General features: G+C 36.4%; 1 protein-coding gene across 6 annotated transcripts in view; it reads left to right on the forward strand.

Moving 5' to 3' along the window:
• The window catches only part of PCNX1 (pecanex 1), a 123,829-nt gene that overhangs the window by 17,151 nt on the left and 79,344 nt on the right, over positions 1-27,334 (forward strand). For all 6 annotated transcript variants that reach the window (XM_045823012.1, XM_045823013.1, XM_045823016.1 and 3 more), the window contains exons 2-6: positions 7,883-8,091; positions 10,976-11,081; positions 12,715-12,760; positions 13,530-13,619; positions 20,150-21,856. In XM_045823012.1, coding sequence (XP_045678968.1) covers positions 7,883-8,091; positions 10,976-11,081; positions 12,715-12,760; positions 13,530-13,619; positions 20,150-21,856 — 2,158 coding nt within the window. The remainder of the gene's footprint in view (positions 1-7,882; positions 8,092-10,975; positions 11,082-12,714; positions 12,761-13,529; positions 13,620-20,149; positions 21,857-27,334) is intronic.

Genomic DNA, 27,334 nt, shown 5'->3' on the forward strand with positions numbered 1-27,334 from the left:
AGGAATATCCAGCTGGGACAGACTGTATAGGGCAAGGTGTATGGGAAGGGGTGCAGAATGTTCTTTGTCAGTCTGCGGGTGCCAGCTCTCTAGCACCTCTAGGAATTCAACAGCCTGGAAGCTCCCCAAACCCCTCCTTTGGGGTTTTATGGAGTCTTCATCACGTAGACATGATCAGTTATTAACTCCTTTTCTAGCCCCTCTTCCCTCTGGAGAATGAGGAGTGAGGCTGAAAATTCCAGGCTCCTAATATTTCTTGGTCCTTCAGGTGACCAGCCCCGCTCCAGGAGCCCACCCAGAGTCACTTATTTGGAACAAGAGACATTCTTATCACTTTAGAAATTTAGGTGTCAGGAACCAGAGTCAAAGACCAAATATTAGAACAAAAGATGTGCTCACTGCTCTTAGCACTTAGGAAATTCTGAGAGTTTTAGGAGTTCTGTTCTGGGGACCAGGTGCAGAAACCAGTGTGTACACACACTCACACACTTTCTGTTATTTCTCAGGGAGTGATTAGGGAAAACAATGTCTGTTTAAAAAGGCAGTAATGAGAAAAAGTTGAAAAACACTGCCTTGCAAGGAGACTGTCAAATGCAGTGGTTAAAACTTAGGTTCTTAGTCACTGAAGTCAGACTGGATAGAAATCCTGTTTCTACCACTTACCAGCTGCCAGCAAATGACTTCATAGTCTCAATTTTCTTTTCTGTAAAATGGAGATGATGATAGTGCTTTCTTTAAAAGGCTGTTATAAGATACCCATTTAAAGCAACTGCTGCTTAGTAAAACACTAAATTAGTCATTTTTAAGAAGATAGGGAGGGAAAGGGTCTTGTTTATGGCAGTATTGCCATTCCTCAGAAGACTATCTGGGACTTAAAAGGTGTTCAGTAAGTATATGTTGAATGAATGAACAAAGCTCTTACATATTGTCAAAGTTGCCTTTAGGAAAAGGAGGAAGTGGTAGTAGTAAGACATGTTGTATACCTTCCTTCATTTTTGTTTTGTTAGGTATCTTTCATATTTACCTCACGTTAATTCTTGTGTGTGATACATTACCTAATTTTAGTGTTTAATTTTAAAGATAGGAATGGATTATATAAGCATACAATACCATTACTATGTTTCAAACAAACTGAGTGAGTTCAGGGCAAAATGATGTATGGGTTCTATTAATACTCTTGAGAGTTAATATACTTCAAATTTATAAATTTTACTGATTTACCTTCTTGTGTTAGGGTCTCAGCTTGTAATTTCTGTGAATTTTAGTGAAACATAAAAGACCATAATTAACTCCTGAAGACCTAGTTTTTTGTGTATGATGATTTTATCTCAAAATATTTATTCTTATTTGATCCTTATAGTCTTATCTTTCCTTTGGCTTTATACTTTTGTTACTGAATTGAATTATTTTGACTTTTAAGCATGAAATTTGAGCTATTTACTTTGTACATGTATGGTATATTACATCAATAGCAGCATAGTTAGTCCTGCCTGGTGTGGCTCAGTGGATTGAGTGCTGGCCTGTGAACCAAACGGTTGTTGGTTCAATTCCCAGTTAGCACATGCCTGGGTTGTGGGCTAGGTCCTCAATAGGGGGTACTCGACAGGTACCCACACATTGATCTTTCTTTCCCTCTCTTTCTCCCTCCCTTCCCCTCTGTCTAAAAGTAAATAAATAAAATCTTTAAAAAATGTCAGCATAGTTCATAAGTGTAAGAGGAATCCCCTTGTTTTACATGTATTGGCCCATAAAGTAATCCCATTGAATATATCCTGAACTAGTATTTTGTGAAATATAGTAAGAAGATAACCTGGATGCTATTCTTAAGAATTGCAAAGTAGTGTTGATAGTCCTTGTTAATGAGTTCTTAAAATTGTTTCAATAGAATATATCAGAAACAAATGGAATAAAGAAATGTCAGGTTATTTAAGTTGGAGTTTATGAGGCAGCTTCTGGTCCTTGTATTTACCATTTAGATGAATTGTTTTTATGAATTTACTGATTTTTTTTTATCAAATTACTTGGATTTACTTAGACTGATTAAACTGGTAAAAGAGTGATTCATACACCAAAATGTCAAGTTACTAAGTTATAAAAGGGTGTATGAATCAAGATAGTTCTACTAAGAACTATTATAGGATTATAGTTGGAATTACAAAAATGATCATACTAGAATTATCACAGTTGTGAAGTAACCTCTTTATCTTACATTTCATTTCAGAACTCAAGTGACTAATTCTCCCCTATAGCTTAGCTTACTGCACAGTAAGAAGGTGACATGTAATACAATGCTCATTTCCTTAGGCAGCAATGTAAAGACATATGCTCATTGTTTATGCTTTGTTGGATTTATAATTTTCACTATTTTCTACACTACAAAATCTCTGACTGGCTTATTTCTTAGCATAATACTCTCCAGATCCATCTATGTTGTCACAAAAGGTAAGATTTCCTTCTTTTTTAGAGCTGAGTAGTGTTCCACTATGTAAATGTACCACAGCTTTTTTATTCTACTCATCAACTGATGGGTACTTGGGCTGTTTCCAAATCTTGTTTATTGTATGTAGTGCTGGAATGAACATAGGGGTGCATATATTCTTTTGAATCAGTGTTTTGGGTTTCTGTAGATATATTCCTTGAAGTAGAATGGCTGGGTCATGAAGCACTTCAATTTTTAGTATTTTGAGGAACCTCCATACTGTTTTTGATAGTGGTTGTACCAGTCTGCATTCCCACCAACAGTGCATGAGGGTTCCCTTTTCATCACATCCTTGCCAGTACTTATTGTTTGTTAATTTATTGATGATAACCATTCTGACATGCGTGATGTGATATTATGAATGTGGTTTTAATTTGCATTTCTTTGATGATTAGTGATGTTTGAGCATCTTTTCATATATCTGTTGGCCATCTGTGTGTTCTCTTTGGAGAAGTATCTATTCAGGTCCTCTGCCCATTTTCTACTTGGATTGTTTGTTTTTCTGGTGTTATGAATTCTTTATACATTTTGGATATTAACCCCTTATTGGGTGTATCATTGGTGAATATCTTTTTCTTTTAAAGATGTTATTTATTTTTTGAGAGGGGAAAGGGACAAAGAGAGGGAGAGAAACATCAATGTGTGGTTGCCTCTCAAGCACCCCATAGTGGGGGCCTGGCCTGCAACACAGGCATGTACCCTGAGAGGGAATCGAACCAGTGACCCGTTTGTTTGCAGTCTGACACTCAGTTCACTAAGCCACACTAGCCAAGGCATGCAAATATCTTTTTCAGTTCAGTTGGTTGTCTATTCATTTTGTTGGTGACTTCCTTTGCTGTACAAAAACTTTTAGTTCAATTTAGTCTCATTTGTTTCCCTTGCCTGAGGAAAATATATGAAAAAAATATTGCTAAGAGAAATGTCCGAGATTTTATTGCTTCTGTTTTCTTCTAGGAGTTTTATGGTTTTGAGTCTAACAATTAGGTCTTTAATCTATTTTGAATTAATTCTTGTATTTGTGTAAGAAGTTGGTCTGGTTGTTTTGGGTTTTTTTTTTTTTTGCATGTATCTGTCCAATTTTCCCAGCACAATTTATTGAATACATTGTGTTTACCCATTGTGTGTTCTTGCCTTCTTTGTGATATGTTAATTGACCATATAGGTGTGGATTTATTTCTGGGCTCTCTGTTTTGTTCATTTTCAGATCATGGATTTCTTACTGAACTGGTCCAAATGCCTGAGTATGATTACATGATAAGGAAATCTCAGAAATCAAGAAGTTAACTAATTATAGCATAATTGAATCGAAAAAACCTCAGCCTGTCTGTTTTAATATTTCAACCTTTTGCTGTGAGGATAGATTGTTAAGACGTGCAGCAAGAGTACTCAAGTCTGTGATGACTGCAAGTCTTTATTTTGAGCTTGCAGTCCTGTGACCTTTCTAGTTACTTAATGAGGGCCTTGTGTTTCCACCAGTGTTGCACCACCTGCTGCACCACCTTCATTCTCTGCTCTTCACTGTTTGTGGTATCCTAGGGAAGAAGTAAAACCAGCCTTTCTATATAAGCAATTTGTAACAATAGACAGACATTTGTGTGAAGATAAGATAGATTGATTTTATTATCCGAGGGCAGCCAGTGTGCTTGATTGCACCAGCACTAACTTAAAGATGACATATACAATAAAATAATACAACCTAAGACAAAAGATGTCCTTTACAAAACACTAGTACTCTTTCTTGTTAGGGAACATAATTAACCTTAAGTCAATAAACACCTGCCAAAACAATTTCAAAATAGATGTTTTAATTTAGAATTGGGTTGTTGAATGGGATATAAGAATTGTATTTTTAACAGCAACATAGCAATTTTATCTTGTTAAAAATTTTTTCTTCAGGAAAAAGAATTTGCTTTTCCATGAGATGCTGTTTGTTGGTAAATGGAATTCTGAACATCTTTCTTTGAAAACACAGTATTGATATCTCCAATTTAACAAAATGTAAAAGCAAATAGTAAATACTACTAGGTTTGCTCTCTGGTATATAACCTGTAAAACTAAAAAATAGGTGACCTAGTTTCAATTTTTTTTTGGTGTTTGATTTTTACTGAGACTGTAAATGCAGACTTTTTTTTTCTTTAAAGATTTTCTTTATTTTCAGAGAGAGGGTAAGGGAGGGAAAAAGAGGGGGAGAGAAACATCAGTTGGTGGCCTCTCACTTACCCCCAACTGGGGCGACCTGGCTTGCAACCCTGGCATGTGCCCTGATAGGGAATCAAACCGGCAACCTTTTGGTTTGTAGGCTGGTGCTCAATCCACTGAGCCACACTAACTTGGGCTTTTAAAAAAATGTATTTTATTTATTTATTAAATGCAGACATCTTGTAAATGGTGAAGCACAGTTACAGGGGAGGTTTATGATTTATTTATGACTTGATAATAACATTGTCAGTTGTGCTGGGATCAGCTGAGAGCCCAGTGAAGTAACGCAAGCAGAGCAGAGAACAAGCAGAGGACAGAGTCACACGACAGCCCTATGTGTCTGTGCACTTCACCTGTTTCGGGAGAAGTGGAACGTGGAGCACAGCTGTCCTCTGCACCTAGGAACCTCTAGGGCAACCTCTGACAGGGCTTAAGGATTTGAATCACACGGTATAAAATGAATGGGTACCGTTTGTAGTTAGAGTAGAAAATATAAATGTTAATCATCTGATACTGGTTTCCAGTGTGAAATGGTCACTTACAATTTTGTTTCCAGTCTTTTCGATATTCAACATTAAAAAGTTAAGGAATTCTGTACTTACTATATAGATCCTACATATTTAAGTGTGTTTCTTGACACTCACTTATCTACTGCTTTTGACAAAAAAGCAGGGAGAGTTTACTTAGGTCTGTTTTAAGTATTCCTAATCTTTAACTCTTTCGTAGAGGCAAATATGATAGACCATTCAATATTAAGTAGCCTCTTTTATCTTTTCTGTATGGAAAGGCCATTAACATTTCCACTGAATTTGCCACTCTGAAGAGTAATGGTGAGGTGCTCTCCTATCCACTTAATAATGTAATCAATCATTTTAATCTTAATTTGGACTACTGGTGAGTAATGATGGAACCTTGACTCCTATTTTCATTGGCACTTTACATTTGAAAATGGAATTGGTATTGTGGTATATAATGAAACATGCAGCGGCGTAGGTGTTAGAAACCTGGCTTAATTTTGTTGTTCAGATGTTATTAAGGTGGTGATCTTGGCTAAGTCATCCAAAGCTAGTAGGTCTTCAGTTTTCTGTGTGGAAACGAGGGTTTTGAACTAAATGATCTCCAAGAATTCTAGTTCTTATGTGAACATATCATATGTAGACCAGCATTATGCAGATATTCGATAAATACTATGAGCAATATATATATGTGTTCATATTTGTGTTTGCTTTGAAATTTTTGTGAATTTGAATGAGTGTGTATGTGTAGTATGTGTATTTCCTGCTAGATAAAGGTTATTCAGGGCACTTTAGTTTTATAGCGTATGTTAGATTTATTAATGCTACAAATTAAACTACTTAAAATTTTAAACTCTTTATAGATTGAAAATATTTTAACAATTTTTTTAGAAGTTTGGTTTTTGAAATACAGCTTAAGGCCCTTTTAATTTAAACGGCATTTATAAATTTAGTATTCATTTTAAGTACTTAAGTTATATGACAAATATTTCTAAGTACTTAACTCTTTTAAACCTGATATTTATGGATTTTGTAAAATTTTAAATACATTTTTCATTTTACGATTATAAGCTGAAATCAGTTATTCTATGACATTTTAAATTGGAATTACAGTTTTATTTTTTAGATATACTGATATAAATGACTTCTTAATCTAAGTATTTAAAATAGCAAATATGTACCTGTTATGCTCATATCCAACCCAAAACTCTTAAACTGTAAGCCTGAGTTACTTTTTTACTCATCCCCAGTTTTAACCCACACACTTTCTTTCTCCCTCCCAAATCACTAAAGAAAGAAAGAAAGAAACAAACAAACAAAAAGCCCTTTTATTATACCTATAATCTGAATCTCCCTGGATCGTCAGGATCTTTTTGGTTTCACCACCTGAAGCAATTTGAGGTTACCTTTCCAAGCAAATTTAGAGTCATATTTCAGATAATTGAAGTTGAATCTTACAAAAACATTTGGAATCTAGAGTTGTAGATATCCTGGAGTTTTTTCACATGAAAGTGGACATAAGTTGAGCCCAGTTTTATAGTCTCTGCCGACAGTGACTCTGGGGCAGCCGTGCCTTCTGAGTCAGGTGGTCTCCCAGCCTGCCGCCGGGACCCGAGGCCACAGCACTGAATCCCCAAGTATGATGAGCCTGTAATCCCTGTGCCCAGGATGCTTCTGGCCTATTTCAGTTGTGTTTATTACTTGCTTCTGTTCTGTATTATTTTATTTGGCGATCTACAATTTCTAAGTGTCTTGAGTATATTTTAAAATAAAACAACTTGGATTATGCGTGGCTCCCATGTCTTACCCGGGTTTACAGTTACAGTTCTAAGGATTCTCATGACAGTTTTAACTTGCAATTTTCTGGACACAAAGAATGTTTATACTTTAAACTTACAAAGAGCAACGTGAACAGAGATTATATGTATTTGGATCACAACCCTGTCTTATTCATATCATGTAATATGATACATTAACTCTCCAATTGTATATTACAAGTGTTTTGGCATGGAGTTTATGCCAGTACTGTCCAGTGGAAATGTAATGTGAACCATATATGTAATTAAAATTTTTCTAGTAGCCACAGTAAAATTCAGTAAGAATAAATGGATCAAATTAACTTTTAATATTTTATTTAACAGTATAGTAAATGTTATTTCAACATGTACTCAATATAAAAATTATTGATGATATTTAGCATTCTTTTATTTTTCATAACAAGTCTTCAAATTCTTGTGTTATTCTTTTAAAAGATTTTATTTATTTTTAGAGAGAGGGGAAGGGAAGGAGAAAGAGAAGAGAAGCATCAATGTGTGATTGCCTTCCACACATCCCCCACTGGGGACCTGGCCTGCAACCCAGGCATGTGCCCTTACTAGGAATTGAACTGGGGACCCTTTGGTTCACAGGCCAGCACTCAATCCACTGAGCCACACCATCCAGGGCAAAACCCTGTGTTTTTTCTTTACCGTGCACAACTCAGGTCAGACTAACCACATTTCAGGTGCTCAATAGCCCCAGGTATCTAGTGGCTACTGCACTGGGCAGTACTGTCTTATACTTTGCAGCTTAGTGCTGGTAACATAATTGTTGCTTTCTGTGTGACTGTGTATGTTTATTATAGTTACAGATTTCTTCAATTGAATCAAGTATAAGATATTTAAAAATGCATATTTTTTTTCTCTTAAAGGCCCTTCCTTCTTCCATGATTATAGTTGCAGTTTATTGTCCTGTGATAGCTGCTGTTTTCATTGTTCTGAAGATGGTCAACTATCGACTCCACAGAGCACTTGATGCTGGAGAAGTTGTAGATAGGAACGCAAATGAGTTCCCAGATCAGCGAGCCAAAGCTGAGCAAGGCAACTGTTCAACTAGGAGAAAGGACAGCAATGGCCCAAGGTAAGGGAAGCCATGTCACTCTGTAATGATGTAGATCTTGCCTGTGTACAGTGATGTGATACTGTGTTGTGCCTGTTCTGTCCGTGTGGTTTTAAGGCAGTGATAGGTCGTACCACTATGGATGCCGTGACAAGTACAGATTGTCACATTACATCACAGCAAAGCTAACTGGCATAGCTGGGGGATTAAATCAATGTCCTTAGCCTTACTGCTAAGTAACATGTTGTAATCAATAGTTATAATTGTATAATAATTATTCACACCAAAGACGAAAGTCAGTGAAAAACACCTAAAGTAATAATAAAGCATGACTTATAAATCTTCGTACTTATATATTATTTATGCTTATAAATAAAATTATAAATCTAGTAAATTTGAATATTTTACTTCATATTTATCATTGAATTTTTCACTTAATCTCTTGTGAGTATTTTTCAATTCTTTATTTTCACCCTAGAAACCTAACTGCTCTATCCCTAGATCTTTACGTAACTGACTTCTTGGAGTTCAAATCTGTGTAAATGTCACCTCTTCCTGGAGGCTTCCTTTTCTGTCCCAGCTCAAGTATTCTCCCTGGGGGTCAGTCACGTGCTATTGCATTATCTTGGCCCCTCCCACTCTCTCTTTTTGATCGAGGGACTTTGTCCATAGTCAAAAGTTCATTGTGACTTTATTACCACCAGTGTGACTTAAAAAACAATTTTTACGTGAACAGTTGACATCCATAAGCTCATTCAGTCTTGAAAACAATTCTGAGGCACACACTGTGATTATCCCCGACTTGCAGATGTGGAACCTAAGGTGAGAGAGATCCAGAGTCAGATCTGGAGCCCGTGCCTTTAACCACTATGCGATGTTTCCGCTCAGTAAGATAAGAAGTATTTCAGGTATCAAGATAGAAATGCTGTAAGACAGGTAATGTTTCTGTATGTTTTCCAGTGCAGTGAAAGTCATTTATCCTTTTTCAAATATATGAGGGGGACCTCAGAAAACCCCAGGAATTATCTTCTGGAGCATGGGCCCCTCGTAGTATAGGCTTCCCCTGCTAGGTGGGTGTTCTAGGGACCCATCTGTATCAGTGGACCAGCCGACTGTGTGAGAGGCTGCATTGGCTTCAGTGAGTTTTTCTGAAGACTCTTTCAGCAGTTCGCCCGTTTCATGCTGGGTGACTTACTAGCACTCCTGCCTGTACCACGCTGAGTGTTCAGCAGTTTTTGACCAAAAGCGGCTTGACCCCTGTGCCCTATCCTCCCTATTTACCTGATTTTGCCCCTGTCGACTTTTTTGGTTACCCTGGATGAAAAAGTCATAAGAGGGAAACATTTTGCCAATGTGGAGGAGGTGAAACAAAAAATGGCAGAAGCATTAAAAGGCTTCAAAATTGACAAAATCAAAACTGTTTTGAGCACTGGAAAAAAATGTCTTGATAGGTGTATTGCATCAAATGGAGAGTACTTTGCAGGTGACTAAAGTTTAAATATGTAAGAATAAATACACAATTTTTTAAAAGTAAATTCTGTTTTTTTGGGATTACCCCTCGTGTTTTCTCCATCTCTAACATGATTACCCTCTTTGTGCATTGGATACATAATTTATGCTTGTCATAATTATGTTCATAGCATTAATCACTATCTGAAATTATCTTACTTAGTCATTTATTAGTACAATATTTCCAAGTTTCTTGAAGGCAGAGGCCTTTTTTTCTCTATAAACTATTATATTCCCAGCTCTAAAATAGCATCTGACACTGAGAGGTACTCATGAAATATTTGAAACAGTGAAACCATTTCTTTTTCTGTGATATTATTTTTGACTTAACAGTTTTCCATTTTGTGGGTATACCATATTTAATATCATGTTTTTAGTTTTCAGTTATTTTCAAATTCAAACATTGATCATTATGGTATTTAAATTTTAAATGAGTAAATTTAGTCATACTTTAGAATTACTAGGAAGCTATATCCATTTTTAAGATTTTCAGTATATATTGCCAAATTCTAAAGATTTCACCTTGTAATTATGATGACCACCAGTTTGAGGGCTTTTTGTTTTTTTGTACTTTTGATAACATTGAGTGTTTAGTGTTTTGACAGAACTGTGACAGAGATGTGTTTAGTTTTTCAGTGTTTGGATTACTAGTGAAATGGAGGTATTTTTCTTGTGTTATTGGTCAGTTGTCTTTCTGATGGTGGTTAGTTTTTTTGCTATTGATTTGGAGAAGATATTTATGAAGGATATTAATTATCTTATGTCAAATACTTCAGTTTGTGGCATTTTACTTATATGCTACTGTTTTTCTTTTTTAAACAATATTTTATTTATTTATTTCTAAAGAGAAGAGAAGGGAGGGAGAAAGAGAGGGAGAGAAACATTAGTGTGTGGTTGCCTTTTTGATGCCCACTATTGGGGACCTGGTCTGTAACCCAGGCATGTGCCCTGACTGGGAATCGAACCGGTGACTCTTTGGTTTGCAGGCCAGCACTCAATCTACTGAGACATACTAGCCAGGGCTACTTTCTGTATTTACAGTGACTGATTTGTCTTTGCTTGTAGGAAGCAAAAGAAATAACTTCTTTGCTATAGTGTGCATATGGCCCATATCATAAAATATGTGCCATATTTAGTATACTGTAATTCTAATTAAGGTCAGTTTCTAATGCTGAATTGAGTGTAGACAGTTTGGGAGAGTTTTAAAAAATATTTTCAAGTAGTGATGTGATTATAAAATAGTTCAAATTATCAGACTTATAAATGAAGAGTGTTCATTTTTTTTGTCATTTGCTCTACTAAAAATCAGAACTTCTTTACTTTGAAAAAAAATAACAAAAAGGAAACCATCAGTGATGGAATAATGGCAGTTTCTCTTACTTGTTTTTTTCAACAGCGATCCTGGTGGAGGGATTGAAATGTCTGAGTTCATTCGAGAGGCCACACCACCAGTGGGTTGCAGTTCAAGAAATTCTTATGCTGGCCTGGATCCAAGTAACCAGGTAGAAACCTGTATGATATTATTTTGCCTTTTCCTTTCCTCTTGATAGAGGTCTTGGGAATTCTCCTGTCTGCAATAGTCATTTGGTGTTTGGGTTTATCTTGCTTATTAATAATTTTTACTGTTTATTAATACCTTTTGTTAATATTCTATTTTTAACTGAGTTTTCACATTAAGTATAATTTTTTCCTTTGCATAGAGCTTAAAAACAGTTTAAAATATTGCAAAGCTCATTTTTATTGCCTATATCAAAAATTTATTGGTATTTTTAACATGTTTGTGTGCTTATTTTTACTGCCATGTAAATTTGATAGAGCATTGTATACATACCTTAAGTGTACAGCTCAGTGGATTTTTACACACACACATACTATATACATAAACACACACCAATTTAATTGCCATCCAGATCAAGAATATCGGCCATGTCCTTTCCAGTTCAATATTTACTTATATTTTGAGCAAGTTTCTTATTGTGTATTTTCCACTGAATCAGTGAAAGGCTAGATTTACTAAAATATAAAATAACATTGGAAAGTTTTAAATTTTATTTTAAGATGTTAAATTTGCATGAGCGTTTTCTTCTTGACACCCTTGAAAACAGATTATAGAAAGATTTACTAAGACTTAGTCACTATCATGTTGTTATATTGTTTCCTGAAGTTGTGGAATTTGTGGTATTTGTTTATATAATTGTTTTAAAATACTTTATTTACTTCTTTGTTTTTTTAGAGAGAGGGGAAGGGAGGGAGAGAAACATCAATGTGTGGTTGCCAGTCATGCATGCCCTACTGGGGACCTGGCCTGCAACCCAGGCGTGTGCCCTGACTGGGAATCAGACTGGCAACCCTTGGTTCTCAGGCCCGCTCTCAATCCACTGAGCTACACCAGCCGGGGCTGCTTATATAATTTTTATAGTAGTATAATAAATGATGGCTGTGCAATTTTAGGGAAGTGTTATACCATCTTTAGTATAAGCACTAAAAGTTCAGTAGATTTTAGTTTTCTGTTTCGTTTTCTAGTAAATGAGTTTTTAATTCATTTTTCACAGATGCCTTAGTTTTTCATTCTTTCTAAACATGTTATAGCAGTTTGCAGTAGTAGTTACTTTTTTGTCTGCACCTGAGGAAATTGCATATTGATTCGTTCACAATTTGACAGTTGAAGATTTAGGTTTCTTTTTGTTGCATATATTGTTTTGTCCTCAGAACGTTCCCTTTATATCTCCTGACAAGTCTAAATTTATTTCAGATAGACTCAACACCTGATTTGGCTTTTGTTTATAACATGAACATGTCATGGTGAAGCATGAAAAGTGGTAATAATAGTGTAAAATAAATTGTTCAAGGTGGGAGGCACCCTCCCTGGGGGCTGCAGGAGTCCTGAGCACGTAGATGGACTCAGGGACTCCGTGTCCTGGCACATCTGTGATGTAGACACAGTGTGTGCCCTGGCAGGCAGGTCTGTAGCTCTGCTGTAAAAATGCCTGAGTGGCACCTTTTCCTCCTGATAAAAGTGACTGATACTATGCTTTGATAACATCATAATTGCATTTGACTATCTTGCTAGTGTACATTGGTAATGACAGAGCTAGCACTTTAATTAGTTTTTCTTGTTTCATGTCATGTTTTCAGATTGGATCTGGCTCCTCTCGTCTTGGAACAGCAGCAACTATTAAAGGTAGATGTGATCTAACTTGAAAGTCGTCTCTGACTTTCCATTTCATTTTTAGGTGTAATAAATATAGATAACTGAGCATTTTATATTCACATGTAATGAAAAATTGTTCTTGAAATTATTTTGTAGATAAAATTATGTATCTTATATTAAAGGCTACTTCATTTATATTGTTTCCTTTTCATCACCCAAATTTCACAAAAGTATTTGACCATTTTCATTGGATTGCATGGATTGTACATTTTGATCTATAAAGAAACTTCCCTGCCTCGAGGGAAAATACTTTTTTTTGTGAGTTTTAGTGAGGTTCAGGGAAAACTGAGTCATTTAATGTGGAATCTTTAAATTAGCTGCAAATGAAATACTAAAAAGAGGTAAATGTTTTTCTATACATTTGATATATGCCTTTTATTTTGTGCACTTACTTCAGATAAATTATGTCATTTTTTCCCTATAGTTTTTTAGCTAACTAATATTACCTGGGAAAGAAATTTATGTTGATTCAAGTTATTACATGATCTTTGGTTACATGATCAGAGGTTTATTAGCTAACACTGTGACGCTTTCTGTATTATTTTGCTTACAGTGCTGTCAGGATAGTTGTGTGGCCTGATAGTCTGCTGCTTTAGTAGATACAGTACACTAATATGGTGTGTAGCAAACTGAGACAGTAGATATTCGCTATACTCCTTGATGCCCTTCCTTGTTATGACATACTGTAGAGTCGTTACTTCTAATACAGTGTTTTCACACGTTTGTCTTTGCTTTGTAGGAGATACAGACACTGCTAAGACTTCTGACGATATCAGTTTAAGTCTGGGCCAGAGCTCTAGTCTTTGTAAGGAAGGAAGTGAAGAACAAGGTAAGAACATTATGCCTCACAGTGACATTACATACAGAGTGAGGTGACCAGGAGTATGCTGCTCACATTTTGGCAGACGATTTAATAATTTAATATGTGTTTTTAAAAAAGATTAAAATAAAATTATTTACTAGTAATACAGTGCTATAAGTACTTTTAGCTGTCCAGAATTCAGTTGGACATGTGCTGCAAACTAAGCATGAAGAGAGAAATTTTATGAGCGTGTGCCCTAGGGTGAGCATGAGATGGGAGATAAGAGCCTGCTGTTCCTGTAGCTGGTCAAAGCATCTTGCTTATGTGAACCTGTTTTTTCCATTCAGTAAGATCTCTAAATGCCAACTGCTTCATATCTTATCTAACACTATGTTTTATGAGAAATAACTTGCCGTTGGAATTTCTGAGAAACTCTACGTTTGCCCCCAGTGTGGTGCCTGTCTCCTGTAAGTAGATTTTTGATAGAAATTTTGGATTTAAGTGATTTTCCCCCCTCCTTATTCAACTCCATTATAAATGAGCATTTTTGGATTTTCTTGGAGTTAGTTTTTTAAAGGACTGCCACATATTCATGTTTGATCTTTACTCAGACATGAAAGGATGCATATGTCATTCTGATTTTCAAGTGGAGACTGTCCCAGGTTATTATCAGGGAGACAGGAAATCGTCTCCCTAGTCCCAGCCTGTTGTTGTTATCAGCCTGTCTGCGATGTTTGGTGGGCAGGCAGGCTGATACATTTCCTGTAAATAATTACGAAACTTATTTATGGAGTTACAAGTAGATCACTAAATTGTGACATTTTCCCACTAATACCGGTTCAGTTCTAACAACTGTATTTTGTTTCTGATAGTTGGAATTTTATCACTGTAACCCTGCTTTGTTAGATTTGTAGTACCCCATTGTTGATTCGCTTTTGTGGACTACCCCTGCCAACCTGTTCCCCCACCCAATACTCTTAAACATACTGTATGTTATGAGAACTATCTGTTTTCTCATGTAAAGATAAATTCATTGGTTTGAGAATTACATTTTCCTTTCTCTAATGTTTAAGTATCAAAATGTCTGAAAAACTAGTCATTGATCTCAGAGGGCCTCGTCCATTTAGGGGTCATATATCTTTTTACTTTATATCTAGAAAGCACCATGCACAAGTGAGAATTTTGTAGTGTGGCAGGTTAAGAATTAATACACACAGACCTACCCTTGCAGATACTTATTGACATAGATAATGATGTCTAACATTTACTGAGTGCATACTGTTATCTAGGTTAGGGGTCAATAAACTTTTTCTATAAACAGACAGCCTTTTAGGCTGAAAGGTCTCTTGCAACTACTCAGCTCTGTGTTGTAGAGTGAAAGGGGCCACAAGTAACACATAAATGAGGGGGCATGGCTGTGTTACGTGGTTTCTACAGGCCTTAGTTTTTAACCCCTGGTGTAGGTCTTCTTTTCAGCTTTTATGTGCACTCACCCAGTTAATCTTTACTGTAAGCATTTAATGTTAATACTGTTATTATTCTCACTTTACAGATGAACATATCATGGCTTAGAGCACAGGCGGCAAACACAAGGCCCGAGGGCCAAATCCAGCCCTCCACCTTGTTTTATCTGGCCTGGCACCTTGTTTCTACCTGGCGGCGGTGCTGAGCTCTCGCTTAACTGTGAAGGAGTAGTTACATTTACACAGTCCTACAATTACATTCAGCCCTTTGAAGGCAACCTCGAGGCTGATGTGGTCCCCGGTGAAAATGAGTTTGACACCCCTGGCCTAGAGAGAACTTAAAAGAAACTTGACCAAAGTCATACAGCTAAAGAATGGCAGTCCTATAACTGAAATCTAGTTTTGAGTTATACTTTTAATGCTGTACTATTCTCCTTTCATGTAGGTTTATAACTTGTTTTTACTAGATAACGTTTTCTCACATAGTTAACATGTAACATTATCTAGTACTCATTACATGTTGAATACCACTCTGAGTACTGGAAATAAATCAGCGAGCAAAAGATAAAAATTTCTACCCTCATGTAACTTCCATACTATTTGTGTGGAACTATGCTAGAATATGTATAATTATATACAGTAATAGAGACAGAGGACGGGGAGGTGCTGGGGCTGGGGAATTGAAAGTTTCCATAGAGTGGTTGAGGGAAAGCCTCACTGAGACCAAAGACACCAAGGAGGTGAAGAGTGAGTTATCAAGATATTTGAGGGGAAGGGGGCTCCCTCCGAAAGTCCTTAAGTAGGAACAGGCCTGTCAGCCTTGAGAAATAGTGTGGTTGGTGTGGAGTGAGTGAGGGGACAATTTGTAGTCTTGTAAGCCATTTTAAAGATTTTGGTTTTAGTTTCCAGTGAGATCAGGAACTGCTAAAAGTTTTGCACAGATGAGTGTCATGCATGATCTGTTATATTTTAACAGGGTCACCTGACTCCTATGTTGAGAATATATTAAGGGGCAAAGGCTGAAGCAGGTAGTTCAGTTAGTGGATTATTGCAATAATTCAGGACACGGATTAGGGTATTGAGAAGTAAGTCTGACTGTAGAAGATACTAATGAGAGGATATGTCGATGCGGATGGATTTGGATATGTTGTGAGAGAAATTGTAGTCATGGATGACTCTGAGGTTTGGGGGTAAGCACTGAGGAGGGTGGAGTTCCTGTTGACTGAAAGGGGGAAGACTGAGAAGGAGCAGATTTAGGGGTAGGGAGAGCAGGGAGGGGGAGATAGGGAGTTCAGTTCGGGGCAATCAGGTATGAGATGCTGATAGACCTCTAAGTAGCAATAATTAGATAATTATCTAGATCTGGGTTTCAGTTAAGAAGCCCGGGTTCAGATTTTAAAATGAGGAATTTTCAGTATGTAAATATTATAAAGTTCAGTCATGTCAGTTGTAGGGTTGTGTTATCATGACGTTCATGAACTAACAGGGCAAGCCTGCGTGGTTAGCCAGTTTGGACACGAGATAGCCTGGCTCAGTCTTGGCTGTAGTTTGGCACCACCTAGTGGCAATTGTCCATTCTGGCTTAAATATCCATTGGGGTTCTGTTTCTCCTGGTGGTTTGGATTTACAGGAGGTTGATCTTTAGTTAGTTGGCTAGCTGATTACCTGGCACTTGTTTTATCAGCATGAGTGAGGATAATTGGGAGAAAACTGAGCAGGTGGAGATGTGTACTCTTCTTTTTCACTTCTAGGAAGAGATTGTCTGCCATTTACATCTCCAGATTCATCCATGATTTCTCAACTCAAGATCAGAACTTTGGCCCATCCCCATATGAATAGGGGGCTGGGTGGAAGATGTAGGAACTAGTTATAAGTATTTCTGAATTTTAGTCATGGGGCCAGAAAAATGAGTTTTCTACAGAAAGGAGAGACTAAAGTTAGAAAAGGGAAAAGTTTCAAGGATTGCACCCTGAACCACTCCAGCTGAGTAAGTCCAGGGGGCCGAGCAGAACAATTTGTGAGGCAGAAGGAAAGCTGGGGGTGTTGTAGCCAGTGTTCCAGGAGAGGGATCATGGCCACCTCTCACATGTTTCCGATCGGGCGAGTGTCAGCAGACCGAGACTCCACCATTGGGTTTAACATGCAGAGGGTTGTTGAGACTTTGACAAGCATCTTAATGGAGTGGGGTTAGAATGTATGTAAGAGAGAATTAGAGGGAAATTATTGAAAACCGTGAGCGCAGACTTCTCTTCTGTTGTACTTATGTAGATGAGTCAGAAATATAAGGTGATAGGAAGGGAAGTGATGATAAAGGGGAGATTTGGATTTTGGAAGAACATGAAGGAGAAGTAACAGCTCTTTTTTAGATACATAATTGATGGGGATGATCCAGAAGAGGGGAAGAAAGTGTGATTTTTATTTATAAAAGTAGTATATGCTAATTCTAGAAAATACAGTTGTGTATCAAAATAATTTATACTACTGCCGCTGACATAACTACTGTTAATACTTTTTTGGTGTGTCACTTTTTCTTATTTTTTATTGTGATGTAGTTCACATACCATAAAATTCACGCTTCTGAAGTGTAAAATTCAGTAGTTTTTAGTATATTCTCAAGGTTGTATACGTATCACCACTATCCAACTCCAAAATCTTTTTATTATCCCCAAAAGAAGCCATCACACTCCACATTTCTTTCTTCAGCCAGCCCGTGGCAGCCGCTGGTCTGTTTTCTGTCTCTGCGTTCGCCCATTCTGGACATTTCATCTAAATGAAATTGTCTCGTGTGTGGCTTTTTGTGTCTTTTTCTTTTGGTTGGCATGTTGTAGCATGTATTAGGACTTTATCCCTTTTTATGGCTAAATATGGTATATTACTTTTAATATTCCTACAAACATGTATACATCCCCTTAGTATTCTTTTTAACTCTTATACAGATTGGAATAATATTGTAATATAGTGCCATCTTTTTCACTTAAGTATTTTCTCAGATTATTACATAATTTCTGAAAAAAAAATTTAGTGCATATTAGTGCATGATATTATTAATAGATACCATAATTTATTCAACCTTTTTTTTGGGAGATTTTTATATTTTGTGTGTGTTTTAAGAAGTTTAATAAGAACATGAGAGGAATAATTTTTTGCTAAAGTGTATATACATATTTGGTTTTATCCTTTAGCAACAATGCCTGGAAATAGATTACCGATCATGGATGAGTATGTTTGGCCATATTGCCTGATTGCCTTCCAGAAGGTTACACCAGTTAGTACCGCTGTGAGCAGTATGTGAGCGTGTCCTACCCTGAAGTCCACTAGTGGCAGTCATGGAGAGAAGTTTAATTATGTGGAAAATAGTATCTCTCTGCATTGATTTGAGCCTGTCTTTGAGTATATTACTACCAGAAAGAAAAATATCTAAGAAAGCATGTTGGCTAAAAAGTTTCCTGAAACCACCTAATGTTAAGGTTTTTATGCTATATTTATTTTGCAGTGTTGAAAAGAGTACATATACTAAAGTGTACATATACTTTGTTAAAATGAAGAACTTAAATTTCTGCTTTATTAATGTCTTGGGAGTTGATTTTGATTGTTAGCATAAAAAAGTCTTTTGTTGTATACTAGAATTGGTGATCTTTAGCCACTTGTTCAGTTCAGTTTTGTTCTATAAAATTCATAACCTTGAAATGTATCACACCATATTGTAGTTGCTTATTAGAAATATAGAGTTTATAGCAATAACTTTATAATTTCATACTGCAACAAGTAAATAGAGTGCTAACTTGCAAATTTGGTGTTTAGAGAATACAGGACCCCAGGCACAGTGACAGTTGTTTCCAATAGATGACAAATAACCCAGATTTTACTTACCCTAAGGACTTTAAAACATTAGAGAAAGCCTAACAGTTCATTTGTGAATCACAATTTCTGTGATATATGCTAGAGACTGTCTCTTAAGTTTTTAATTATTTAGATCTAATCTAGATTAGATTTTTTAAAAGGTATACATTTCTAATAATTTATTCTTATTTTATATTAATCTCAGGGGAACTCTGCATTTATTGTGGAAATTCTACTGGGAAGAGTCCTCCTTGCAACAGAATCTATTGTATTTTTTTTCTAAGGAGTTATGACAAATAAGAATAATTTTTCTTTTTATTGAACTCACAGCAGATTCAACCACCTTGTTTCTCAAAAGTGTATTAAAAATAAGCTGTTGTGGCAATTTGGTTGTCAAGCTATGTTTCAAGAAAAATTACAGTGTAAGTAGGTAGGTAGGTGGATTTATTTATACTTATATCTGTATACACAGGATATGTGGTAACTCTAGTCACTAATCCACTGCCCTAAATGGAGGGTTAAATGAATAGATTTATAGGTATAAGGGGATATATATCTCTTTCATGAGGCATTTTGTAATTGTTCCATCAACGGTGAAATGAGAAAGTGTAATATTTTGCCACATAATTATTGTTTTAATCTTTTAGTCATTATGAATATCAAAATATAATATCTTGTTTGGGTATTGGTCAGCCTTTTGATTTTTTTTCTGTTTCTGATGATCCTAGGTTTTTGTTGATTTGTGAAATAATCATTAGTTTTTAAAAAAGATTTTTGTGTTATGTTAGATAAAATAATGATAGCTACCATTAACTGTGTCAGGCACCGTGCTAGGCAATGTAGGTTATATCTCAGTTATCCCATGGTCCTGCTCAGTGAGGTTGATGCTGCACTTTGTAGATGAGAAAGCAGAGGCTTAGAAAGGTGATCCAGGGCTACCCAGGTAGTGAGATAGAGACAGAGCTCACATAAAAATCTGGGTCCATCTAAAATACAGTCCTTTGTTGCCTCTTATTGTTGATCATCTGTAGAACCTTTTCTGAGGCCATTAGTTCATTCCATCAGTAGACTGCTTTCTTGTGCAGCTGTGAAATAGAAACCAGCTCTTTGGAATGACTGGCCAATTGTTAGTGAATGGCTTGGGAAATTGTTTATACTTGATTTACTGTATGTTCTGAATTCTTTCCATTGTTAAACAGTAGAAAAGGAGATCATGGATTTGGGTTAACATTTCCAAATATGTGTTTGAAACAGATTTGGCAGCTGATCGGAAGCTCTTCCGTCTGGTCTCCAATGATTCCTTCATCTCCATTCAGCCTTCCTTATCCTCTTGTGGCCAGGACTTGCCAAGAGACTGTAGCGACAAAGTGAGCCTGCCAAGTCACAGCCACCACCACCACCATGTTGATCAGTCTCTGTCCAGTGCCTGTGACACAGAAGTAGCTTCTCTTGTCCCTTTACATTCACACTCGTACAGGAAAGATCACCGGCCGCGAGGTGTGCCACGGACCTCTAGCTCTGCTGTGGCTTTTCCAGATACTTCACTGAATGACTTCCCTCTGTATCAGCAAAGACGTGGGCTAGATCCGGTTAGTGAGTTAGAATCTTCCAAACCTCATTCTGGATCCAAAGAATCCTTGGTGGAACATTCTCGTTTATCTGGGGAATTTCAGCTTGTTGGTGAGCTGAAAAACAGTACTTCTCAGCCACCTACCAAAAGCGGGAAGAGCAAACCTTTGAAAGCAGACAAAAGCATGGACAGCTTGAGGAGCCTGAGCACACGGAGCAGTGGGTCAACAGAGAGCTACTGCAGCGGAACGGACCGGGACACCAACAGCACTGTCAGCAGCTATAAAAGTGAGCAGACCAGCTCCACGCACATAGAGAGCATCTTGTCGGAGCACGAGGAGTCTCCTAAAGTAGGAAAGAAAAGTGGTAGGAAAAAAGAGTGCTGTGCCGACCCAGAGGACCAGAGTAGCGGTACCAGTGACAAGAGGACTAGTAGTGAAAAGACTGTCTTGGAAGTGAGTACAAATAGTGGGGTTCAAGAGGCCAAGGAGTCTAATACTTCTGATGATATGCACAATCAGAGAGGCCTCAGCACCTCTGCATCTGAAGAAGCCAATAAAAACCCCCATGCAAATGAATTTACTTCGCTGGGGGACAAACCACTTGGGAAAGCTGCTGAAAGCAAAGAGGAGCAGAGTAATAAGTCCGCTGGTTCAGTGGACTCAAAAGTTGGGAAAGATGGTGGAAAGCAAAAGGAAGGAGATGTACGACCTAAATCCTCTAGCCTAATCCACCGGACAGCCTCTGCCCATAAGCCAGGCAGGAGACGGACAGGAAAAAAACGAGCCAGCAGTTTTGATTCAAGTCGGCATAGGGACTATGTTTCCTTTCGAGGTGTTTCTGGTACCAAGCCCCACAGTGCTATATTCTGTCACGATGAGGACTCCAGTGACCAAAGTGACTTGAGCAGAGCATCCAGTGTTCAGTCTGCTCACCAGTTCAGCAGTGATAGCTCTTCTAGCACCACCTCTCATTCGTGCCAGTCTCCCGAGGGCAGGTACACTGCTCTGAAGACCAAACACGTCCCTAAAGAAAAGGGCAGTGACTCTGAGCACACACACAAAGCTCATTTGGGTCCTGAAGGAACTGGCAAAAAGCGGACGACACGTCGGACTTCCAGCACAAATAGTGCCAAGACCCGGGCCCGAGTGCTGAGCCTGGACAGTGGCACAGTGGCATGTTTGAATGACTCCACTAGGCTAATGGCACCTGAAAGTATAAAACCCTTAACCACTTCAAAATCAGACCTCGAGGCCAAAGAGGGAGAGGTGCTAGATGAGCTATCTTTGTTGGGAAGGGCTTCCCAGTTAGAGACAGTCACTCGATCTAGGAATAGCTTGCCAAGCCAGGTTGCATTTCCTGAAGGTGAAGAGCAAGATGCAGTCAGTGGAGGTAAGTAAATTACAGGAAGAGATTTCCCCGAGTCACTACAATTATTGCTGCTACTTACTGAAATATGCTTTGTGTTGCTATTACTCCCCTTCCACTCTGTTATTGAAATAGACTTTCTTCCATGAAGAAGGAAATGATTATCTTAGATAAAGTTTTGGTATGAACACCAAGAAAATATTTCTTCAGTTGCATTCTTTGAATATATCAATTTATTCCTGATGGCATTCACCTTTTTCTAAGCCAGTTGCCACCTGTTAATATTTTATTAGGAATAATAAAAATTGGTCTTTTTCCTTCTTTGTACAATAGCAACAACAAAATGGACAATTTCATTGGGGCGCCAAACCATTTTTAGTTATCTCTTTCATGCAGTGAAAGTGCATGCAGCAAACTTCCAGGATTAGATCACCTGACCTATTATAAAGATCTCCCCCAAATACTGTAGTACTGTAGCTCCATGTACTTTGAAAACTTGAGGTGCTTTTATGTCTGTGTCTTGGTTTTATTTTTTCTTACTTAGGTTTTAGGCATTAAGAATATTTATTTTTCTGTAACTTTATACTTTTCCTAAAGTTTATTAAGTCAATATTTGTAGTTTTTATTGGCCTTTAGTATCTATTAATGGATATGTGGTGCTCTCTGTGATAACAGTGACAGTATTTTGGTTAAAGTAATAGCTTATTTCAGATTTATGGGAAATTGTATAAATTTGATAGCTGATTTTATATTATCAGTATGCTTTGGCCATTTCATTTATTTCAGAGTTGTTTCTTGGGGTTTCCTTCTGTCTGTAATAGCTTGTTTATTCTGTCCTGGTTATTTTTGAATCTGGTCCTTGACTAGGATGAGAAGAATGAAACTTGTTGCTAGCACTGTAGCTTCTTTATCCTCCGTCCCCATTCCTTTTTTTTCAAGCTTATATCTTTAGTTTTAAAGCTTACATAGTCTGTTGGTGTGATAACATTCAATATTAAAAATTATGCTGAATTTTTTGTTTGTACAAACATTCTGAAATACAAAGACATGCTTTTTTTTCTTAAAGGATTCTAATTTTGCCCAGAGTATTTTAAAAGTCCATATTGTGATAAACACTCTATTGTTTCTTTGGGTATAGTAGCTTGTAACAAAGATTAATTTCTAATGAGAATGTAAAAACATGATCTTTTGAAACTAAGAAAGAAAATAGTCTATCAATAGTCTAAGTATTGAGAACTAATTATATTTGAAGTGACTGTAACCACCCCTTGCATCTTTGACGTGGACATCGTCGTTTTCTTCATCAAAGGCCTGGTTCGCTTTCAGTGATTTCTCACGCAAATCATATCATGTACATTCACGACGTGCAAGAAACCACTGAGTTTTCAGATGCAGCATAATTTTTAAAGTTGTCATGAAAATAAATTTTATAGTGAATGTGCTATGAAAGAAAAATATTGCCGTTCAAAATATTGTGGAAATGTAAATAATAAAAAATAGGTACAAGAGCTATAGTAAGTTTTTATGTCTTTGTATTTAAAGTGTCATTTTCTTTTCACAGGGATTGTAAGGTGGATTTGTCTTTTAGGAAAAGTTATTTGAAAGATCTGAATGGCTTCTCAGTGCAGATCTTTGACTAATGGGAGCCCTCATTTTTTCAGATTCCAACTTTTTTGTTTTATTTGTGTTCTTTTTGTTTTAAGTAAAATTCTTTTTTTTAAAGATTTATTTATTTATTTTTAGAGAGGGAAGGGAGAGATAGGGAGAGAGACAGACAGACAGACAGACAGACAGACACAGACATCAATGTGTGGTTGCTGGGGGCCATGGCCTGTAACCCAGGCATGTGCCCTGGCTGGGAATTGAACCTGCAATGTTTTGGTTTGCAGCCCACGCTCAATCCACTGAGCTATGCCAGTCAGGTATTTGTGTTCTTATTTTTTAAAAACAAACAAATAGACCATGACTGTTAGTAAGAAACAAACACTGAACTGAAAATTTCCATGCAGTTTGATGGAATAAATATAATAGTCTGTGGGCTGTTAAAAAACATTTTTTTGCCAAAGGAAGGCATTGTAGGGGCTATTTTTATTTGAGCCTTACTGTGTTTAGATTAAACATGAGAGCATAACTAAACTGCCTTAAATGTATTGAGGATTTACATTTAGGTGATTTTCATCACATTTTATTGTTTAGGGTTTTTGGAAACTTGGAGGTAGCGGGAAGGGATGTTTTGGTTCTCATTATTTAAGATTTATATAGCATCTAAAATACCTGGTAAAAAATTGTTTTACATTAATTGTTAACAATCCTTTCTCACAATTTAGGAGCAATTTTTCTGGGCTATCTATTCTGCTTTACATTCTGTACTTCTGAAGTGTGTCAACAAAACAGAGAATACTGCTTACCATTCGTGTACTTATACATAAACCACACATAGATTTTATCACAATAAATTGGGAGGTATTGATGAATTCTTCACCAACTTCTTTTTTCCCCCAGCAGAATGGTGTTAGTGATGGAATTTAGGAAATGTACTTTAAAGTACTATAATAAAATACTCTAAAATAGGAGTTCATCTCACACAGTGACGTGGAGTCATACTGGTTAGTAGATGGGCTCCACTGTAGGCCTGGCTCCAGGGAAGCTGCTTGCTTTCTTTAAGCCTCAGCTTCCTGATGGTTCATCGTGTTGATAGTAATATCCGTTGTGCCTCATAGGGTTGTGGTGAGGAGTCAAGGAGTTACTACATGTGAAATGCTCAGCACAATGCCTGGCATGCAGTAAATGCTTAACAGCTGCTGTTTCCATTATATAGACCAGTTTATTATGCTATGCAAATGTATCTTGTCCTTAGTGTAGAAGAAAATGATTAAATACAGAAATGCATTAGAGATATTCTAATTGTGCCCTTGTGAAACTCGACAGTAGTAAAAATAATAATACTTGAATTCTAATTTTTTAACATAACACCAAGAGAAAAACATTTTTATAACATCTAGTCTGGTAATACGGATTTTAATCTTATTTTGGCAGCAATATGTCATGTAACTTATCTTTTGATATTTAGTCACATGACAAGTAATTGTTTTCCTAGGACTATTCACCATTAATTAAGTACTTTGGTTAAAATTACATTTCATCAATAATGTTCTGTGATTACTTAGGCAGGAAAAATGTCTTAGATTCCAATGAAGGCATTTCTTCTGTTGCTCTCAATATGCATAATTTTATAGTTGTAAAACATATTATAATTTCACTAATACTTTAAAATACAGACAAGTTACGTATGATAGAAAAGTATTGTTTTTCTTGCCTCTGTTACTTTTAAAAAAGCATTTTCTTTTGGGTCACTTAAACTTATTTCTTGCATGAGTCAACAGATTACAAAAAACAAGCAGAATGCAAAGGTTGGTACTCACTCTGTTCTTTTTTGTACTTTTTTCCCTGAATTTCTTAACCTATTTTTTTTGTTTGAGAAAATGATTTCCAGTGTAATATTTGGGTCATCATTCTGTAAACACAAAAAAGGATCCTATTATAATATTTTTGTGTTTGGGAACCAAAGATAATCTTCTGTTAAGGGAATATTACTTTATCCAAAGAAAGTCAAATCTTTTTGATAAATAGTTTTTGAGGGTGTGTGCCGTATATGTAAATTGAAGGTTGGATCTTTTGAATCCAAATATCATTGGACATTAGAAAAGACAAAGACTACCTCACAGACAAGAACATAGAAATTAAAGCTTTGTACCTTACTAAATAGAGGAACTCTAGATTTCGGTTAATTAATTTTTGATCTTCTGGTCCATGTGGCAAGTTAGAAGGAAATTAGTAGAAGGGGTGGGGCCCTTGTAGAAACAAAAGTAATGACAGCAGAGGAAATACTCTGTTAGCACTAAAGGAGGAGCTGGAATAACCATACAAACCAAAGCAAAGCACTACAATGGTGTGAGGTCATTAAATGCAGGAACAAATTGTCTTTTTAATTTTAATAGTGGTCAGTGACATCATAGTATCGTAACTTAATGCTGTATTGTAATATAATCCAAGAATAAATGCATATGGTTGTTATGGAAAAAATATAATAATTAATAAATAGTAACACAGGAATAAACACTTTTATGCATTCACAACTATGAACCTATTTTTGGCCACCCGTATGTGACTGACCCCAATTCATTAAGGAAAGATTTTATTAGTCTATACTGAGAAGAAAGCTTAGACATGTAAAACCACATAGAGAATGTTCATTAGATGCAGTAAATAGGTTTGGATGTGTCAGTTACTTGGAAAAATTATCCTAAAAGTATTAAAAAATGATATTTATCGATGAGGCAAAGAAGTGTTTATATGTAGAATTCTGAAAACCAGCCCATGCCTGATTCTGTGTGGCAGGGGTAGAAATAATAGTATTTTCTTTCTACAAGCAGTGAAATTCTGGATAAGGAGTTGAATGGTTACATTTTAATACTACCTCTGATTACTAACTGGATATTCTGGTAAGCCTCAGATTACTCAATTGTAAAACAGAAATAACTGTCTAGACTTGTCTCACAATTAACTATGAGACTCTAATAAGCTTAAGTATATGAAAGTGCTTTGTAAGTTATAGATTTACTATGGAAATGAAGACACTGATGCCTTTTAATCATTTGTAAGGAAGTTTTCTTTTTTGAATATGTCATGGCAAATACTCTTCATTAATGTCCCCTTGTTAGGTGAATCTCCTGAAAATATATGCAAAATTGTTTTTGAGTGCAGCTTTCTGGGAGAGGGTCAATGTCTTTCATCCTATTCCCAAAGGATTTAAAAAGATTAGGAACTACTTATGAAAGTAATTCTTAAACTGTATCATTTAGGAATTGTTCTGTGTGAATTATGACTCCAGAGTTACTTAATTTCCTAAAAGCATTTCTTCTACCCAACTATTTTGTTTGGCTGTCTAGGATTGTGGAAGATTATCAGTATAAGGATATGCAAATTTTCTTCAACTTGAGTCACAGCTAATAATTTTGTTGTTTGCTGTTGTTTGTTGATTTACTTGTCAAAAGGAAGAGTAGTCTTACCCTGGCCAGGTGGCTTAGTTAATTGGAACATTGTCTTGTACACCAAAAGGTTGTGGGTTTGATCCCCAGTCTGGGTGCAAACCAGCTGATGTTTCTCTCTCTGTCCTTTCCTCTCTCTAAAATCAATAAAATATATCCTTGGGTGAAGATGAAAAAAAAAATAGTAGAGTAGTCCTTTACAGTGTTTTTACAGGTGAAAATTATTTTAATTCAGAATGAGAAGTTGTTCAGTAGATTCTTGTTCTTTGGCTTCCCAGAAAATGGCGCTTATAAAAAAATATGTTTCTGTATTAGAACAAATCTTTGCACGCTGGTGTTAGCAGCATCCTTAGTTGACATGGGAAGTTAAGACAGGGAAAAGATGTTTAGATAAAATGGATTTCATGGCTACACTAAAGTATTTCTTTTAAGTTTTTTGTAAAATCATTTAAAT

This window comes from Phyllostomus hastatus, unplaced genomic scaffold (genome assembly GCF_019186645.2).
Source record: "Phyllostomus hastatus isolate PE091 unplaced genomic scaffold, TTU_PhHast_1.1 phas_scaffold_501, whole genome shotgun sequence".
NCBI lineage: Eukaryota > Metazoa > Chordata > Mammalia > Chiroptera > Phyllostomidae > Phyllostomus > Phyllostomus hastatus.